The sequence below is a fragment of the Dendrobium catenatum genome, unplaced genomic scaffold (genome assembly GCF_001605985.2).
Source record: "Dendrobium catenatum unplaced genomic scaffold, ASM160598v2 fragScaff_scaffold_671, whole genome shotgun sequence".
NCBI classification, from domain to species: domain Eukaryota; kingdom Viridiplantae; phylum Streptophyta; class Magnoliopsida; order Asparagales; family Orchidaceae; genus Dendrobium; species Dendrobium catenatum.
The window spans coordinates 383,800-389,878 of record NW_021319133.1 but is presented as its reverse complement, the minus strand read 5'-3'; the positions used below and the strand labels follow the sequence as shown (position 1 = coordinate 389,878).

Below are 6,079 nucleotides of genomic sequence, written 5' to 3'. Positions count from 1 at the left end.
CCCAAATCCAAACCCAATTTCCAAATCCAATTTCTACCAATACCCGAATCCATTGCTGCTACTATATGCCAGATACACGTATATTCTATACGTATCTGATTGACGACTAGCCTTAATCGAAAGTTCTCTCTCATTATTGGGAGGGGTAATTAACTATAGGGGCTTGCGCCTATAGGAAACCAGAACTCAGATCATAAAGTCCTCACAAAATGAGGGCGAAATCTCTGGGTAGTGTCTTATCTACAAACCCATCTGCCTTCCAAAATTTACCCCGGAACTTAGTTCGTTAAAACTCCCTCGCCGAATAAGAAAAGCGAGCGGAGGCCGGGGCCGAATTTTCGGAGCCCACATGCGGCCCCACCTCGTCCGAACCTTAAGGGTAAAGCACCCGAACGTGACACTCCCAAAACCAACTCGGGAAAAAAATGTTATCGGTGTCATGGGTATGGACACATTGCCTCACAATGTTCAAGTCCCTATAAGGTCACCATAATAGAAGAGGTTGAAGACGACGAGGACGAACCCGAAACTGACTTAGTTCATCATGTTGACGAAGAGGAAGACTCTTTTACTGAAGAAGAACCTGTTACCCTACAAGTTGTGAGGTGCGCATTGGCTCAACCTAAGTTAAGTAATGATTGGCGTAGAACCTCAATTTTTCATACCTTTGTTAAGATTGGAGAAAAGAGCTGCAAAGTTATCATTGATAGTGGGAGTTTTATCAATGCAGTCTCTTCGGCTATGGTTTCCAAGCTCAACCTTAAGATGACCCCTCACCTAAATCCATATAAGATTTCTTGGATCAACTCGACTACCATAGAAATTAAGGATCGTAGCCTTATTCCTATAGAATTTGTGGGATATCAGGATAAGATTTGGTGTGATTTCTTAACCATGGATGTAGGGCAAATTATCCTTGGTCGCCCTTGGTTATTTGACAATGACGTCCATATTTATGGGAGGTCGAACACCTGTGTGTTCGAACATGATGGAAAGAAGATCAAGTTGGTACCCTCTCAACCCAAACATCCCAAGACGGAAGCTAAGCCTACCCCAGTCAAGCAAAGTAAAGGACTACACCTTTTGACTGCGAAGGAAGTAGAAACTGAGATTACCCATGGAACACCCATGTATGCCCTAGTGGCGAGAGAAGTGGATGAGGATCAAAAAGAGCCAATCCCCGAGGCAGTTAAGCCTCTTCTTGAGAACTTTGCTAATGTTTTTCCGGATGATTTACCTAACCAACTACCACCCCTGCGGGACATACAGCACGCGATAGATTTGGTACCGGGAGCATCTCTACCCAACCTTCCCCACTACCGTATGAACCCAACCGAGCATTCGGAGCTAAAGAAACAAGTCGATGAACTCCTACAACGTGGATTCATTAAGGAGAGCCTTAGTCCGTGTGCTATCCCTGCCCTGTTAACTCCAAAGAAGGACGGATCTTGGAGGATGTGTATTGATAGTCGTGCTATCAACAAGATTACGATGAAATATCGTTTTCCAATCCCTCGGTTAGATGATATGTTAGACATGATGTCTGGAGCGACACTGTTCTCTAAAGTTGATCTTAAAAGCGGATATCATCAGATCAGGATTCGCCCAGGCGATGAATAGAAAACGGCCTTTAAGACTAAAGATGGGTTGTATGAATGGATGGTTATGCCCTTTGGTCTTAGTAACGCTCCTAGCACGTTCATACGGATTATGACCCAAGTCCTTCGACCTTTCCTCTGAAAATTCGTGGTTGTCTACTTTGATGATATATTGATCTATAGTAAATCAGTAGACCAACATTTGGAACACTTGAAGCAAGTATGTGAGATTTTAAGGAAAGAACAGTTGTATGCAAACCTTCAGAAGTGTGTGTTTCTTACCGACAGTGTTACCTTTCTCGGATTCATAATCTCATCTCGAGGAATTTCAGCCGACCCCGAGAAAGTTAGAGCGATCAATGAGTGGCCTGAGCCTAAGAATATCAGAGATGTTCGGAGTTTTCACGGATTGGCCACATTCTATAGGAGGTTTATTAGAAACTTTAGCACGATAGTGGCACCCATAACCGACTGCCTCAAGAAAGGGGAATTTCACTGGATGTTAGCTGCCACTAAGGCTTTTGAGGACATTAAGAGGAAAATGGTTGAAGCCCCTGTTATGCGTCTCCCTGATTTTTCCAAAGTTTTTGAAGTGACTTGTGACGCGTCAGGAATCGGTATTGGAGGAGTTTTATCTCAAGAAGGACACCCTGTGGCATATTTTAGCGAGAAGTTAAACGACATTCGTCAGAGGTATTCTACCTATGACAAGGAATTCTACGCGGTCATCCAATCCCTCAGATACTGGAGACATTACTTGCTGCCACAAGAATTTGTGATATTCTCTGATCATGAAGCCTTGATGTACATTAACTCACAGAAGAAACTCAATGCCCGCCATGGTCGTTGGGTTGAATTATTACAAGAGTACACTTACACAATTAGACATAAGGCTGGAACGGAGAATAAAGCAGCGGATGCCCTTAGCAGGAGACTGATGATCACCCAAGAAATGAGGACTGAAGTTATCGGATTTGAACGCCTTAAGGAAGACTATAAGGACTGCCCAGACTTTAACGATACTTATTCCCTTTTGACCTCTGGATATGAACGCACTATGGATGATTTCGTAGTAGAGAATGGGTACCTATTCAAAGCTCAAAAACTTTGCATTCCCCAAACCTCCCTTCGTGAATATCTTGTATGGGAATTACATGCAGGAGGGTTAGCTGGCCACTTCGGGCAGGCAAAAACTATTGCTGCACTAGAGAACCGTTTTTACTGGCCCAGTCTCAAGCGCGATGTCGGTAGACTCTTAAGGCGATGTCACATTTGCCAACTGGCCAAATAGCGAAAACAGAATACGGGACTCTACTCTCCGCTCCCCGTACCTAGTCGCCCATGGCAAGATGTGAGTATGGACTTTATCCTTGGATTACCTAAAACTGCGAGGAAGCATGATTCTGTCTTTGTGGTCGTTGATCGATTTTCCAAAATGGCTCACTTCCTCCCTTGCTCCAAAACCTTCGACGCTTCTAGAATCGCGAAAATTTACTTCGACGAGATAGTTAGACTCCATGGCCTACCTAAGACCATCGTGTCTGATAGGGACGTCAAGTTCACAAGCTATTTTTGGAAGACCCTTTGACACAAAATGGGGACAAAACTTCAATTCTCCACTGCTTTCCACCCCCAGACCGATGGTCAAACTGAGGTTGTTAACATGAGTTTAGGAAACCTTTTGAGGACTTTGGTGGGAGAAAACCTTAGGGATTGGGACTCAAAACTTCATGTGGCAGAAATTGCTTATAACAACTCTACCAACCGAATCACTGGCCTTAGTCCTGCTGAAATTGTGTACATATACCAACTTAAACAACCTATTGATCTAGTTCCCATGAATCCGAGAGATAGAACATCTAAGTCTGCATTTGCATTCGCATCTCATCTGCATGAGTTACACAATGAAATTAAAAAGAAAATTGAACAAAGCAATACCAATTATAAGATTCATGCTGATAAGAAAAGGAAGTTCCAAGTGGGAGACTTTGTAATGGTACGGATCCGCCCGGAGCGTTTCCCTCCTGGGTCTATAAAGAAGTTACATGCGAGAAGCGCTGGACCATTTAAAATAATTACAAAGGTTAACAGTAATTCTTATGTGCTAGAACTCCCGAAAGGGTTTAATATGAATCCGACTTTTAATATCGAGGATATAGTAGCCTTTGAGGGTCCTGATTTTAACCCCAACAATCCCTCTATAATGAGCCTTGTGTGACCCCACCTGGCGAGATCCCTAGCCTTCATCCACTCCCCAACTTACCCCATTTGCCTAGAGCGGAAAAGATCGAAACCATTCTGGATGATGAGATTATTTCCACAAAGGATGGAGGGCGCCAACGATACTTAGTTCATTGGGAAGGAACACCGGAGACAGAGGACACGTGGATTGACCGAGAGGAGCTACAGAGACTAGACCCAGACCTTCTGGAGTTATATGAGAGCCTCCATAGCATGCACTCGACGGGGTCGAGTTCTCTCCCACCCGGGGAGAATGATGGGGGCATCGACAGGAGACTCCGGTGCGTCTATCAAAGGCAACACCGGAGATCGACGGCTATGATGGATAGCCTTTCCACCCGTCGGCCATATCAAAGCCCCCACCGGCCGGCCACCTTGCCGCCGGCTTCCCTCCACCACCCTTCCACCACCACATATTTCCCTCGCATTCTCGCTTGAAATTTGATTTTCAAATTTCAAATTATTTCCAAATTTGAACGATCTATTTTAGGAAAGTTTTAATTTTTTGAAATCAATTTCACATCCATGAAATTGGATTCATGAAATAATAATTTCCTAGTCATCCTCCTAATTTGGAATCCTCCACCTCATCCCTAATCCTCCTCTCACCTCCTTGATGCTGCCGGCCCCTTTCATTGGGCCCTCTCTTGATTGCACAATTAATCCCTAATCCTATTTTGAAATTCAACTCCTAATTTCAAAATAATTACCTCCGGTTTTACTTAAAACTGAAATTAATTCAGTTTTAAATTCAAACCATTCCCCTCTAATCAAACCGCTGGCCCCTATGAGCCTCCCCATTGGGAAAGTTTTAATCCCCCTCCTTAATTTGGGGATTTCAAAATTAAATCTCAAACTTTCCCTCCCAAATTCCCTAAACTGAAATCAATTTCAGTTTTCTAACACTTAATCCCCTTTTATTCCTAAACCTACCGCTGGCCTCCCTCTCCCTCAACATCCCGCCGGCCTCCCCTCTCCCCTTTTGGAGAATTCTTGGCGGCGACCACCCATTCTCCCCTCAATGATTTATGGAGGAACCCGAGTGGAATTTCGGGTTTGAGTATGACGACCAAGGAAGAGTGGACATCCTCAAATCGCCCTTCTTCGACGTCGGTTTTGATTTCGACGACACCGTCGACGAATATTTGGATCGAATTCTACCTACACTAGTGGATTCCATCGATGACCACTTTTCCGTCTACACGTGGATCATTAAAGGTCACCCTGTCGCACCTCCTCCGCCTCCAAGCTCTTTCCCCGTGGCGACGATCATTGGCTCGTCCCTCCTCGTGGCAACCTCACTACTAGCTTGGACGATCTTCCGCCGCTCACCCTAGTTTCGTAGGAATGAGAGAAGAGGCTTTAAGGTGAACAACTCCTTATTATTTGTTGGATTCTATTTGCTAGTTTTTAACTTTACTATTTTCCTTTGTATTGGCTTAAATCGCCCGGCTATCTTCTTTTATTGTAATTCCTTTGCCTAAGCAAAGAGGAACGCTACGAGCTCTTGTAACCGATTTGACTTTGAAGCATGAAATTATGAATGGTTAAGCTTTAATTAACATTCTTTTCTTAAATCATGTGTAACTCAATTCATGCATCACATCACTAAGATACATTAAGAGAACTATTAACTGTGGTCTACCAATATACAAAAGAAAGCTACAACTTAAGGTTTAGTATGACTGATTGAGTAGCAGATATAAAAGTAACCACTGGTTTCCATATTTTCTTAGGCAGCACTCTTATTTTTTGGTGTGTATAGAAATTGATGAGGACATCGATCCAAGGTTCAAACATGTGTATCGCCGGAAGCATCGCAGATCGATGGCCATGATTCAGAGCTTATATTTCTAGTTGTTTATGCATTTATTCTTATGTCTTCCTATTGTACCCTTATGTTGAGTTGAGTCATGTTGGGGCCCTGAGGGCAATTTAGTCTTTATTTCTTCTTGTATGCTTGAGACCTATATATATGGGTCTTTTCTCTTGTAATAGCCAATGAATTTTGAATGAAAAAGTTATGTTTTGTTTCTACTTTTGTAGCATGAGTGCTTGAGAGGGAAGAGAGCTCAAGGGGAGCAATTCGCAAAGCCCACTAGTCGTTGGAAGAGTCCGCGGCTCGTGGTTAGTTCTCGATCATCGCGTTCGTATTTTTCTCCATTTTCTTCACCTCCACTACAAGAATTCCCTCCTCAACCCCATTGTCGCCGCCCCTTGGGAAACCGCCGCCGACCACC

At 43.7% G+C, this 6,079-nt stretch overlaps 1 protein-coding gene across 1 annotated transcript; it reads left to right on the top strand.

Annotated features, from left to right (window-relative positions):
- Positions 1–349: 349 nt before the first annotated feature.
- LOC110105638 lies at positions 350–1,620 on the top strand. Its single transcript, XM_020835218.1, has 2 exons — positions 350–379; positions 484–1,620. The coding sequence occupies exons 1-2, from the start codon at positions 350–352 to the stop codon at positions 1,618–1,620; spliced, it is 1,167 nt and encodes a 388-aa protein (XP_020690877.1).
- The last annotated feature ends 4,459 nt before the right edge of the window (positions 1,621–6,079 follow it).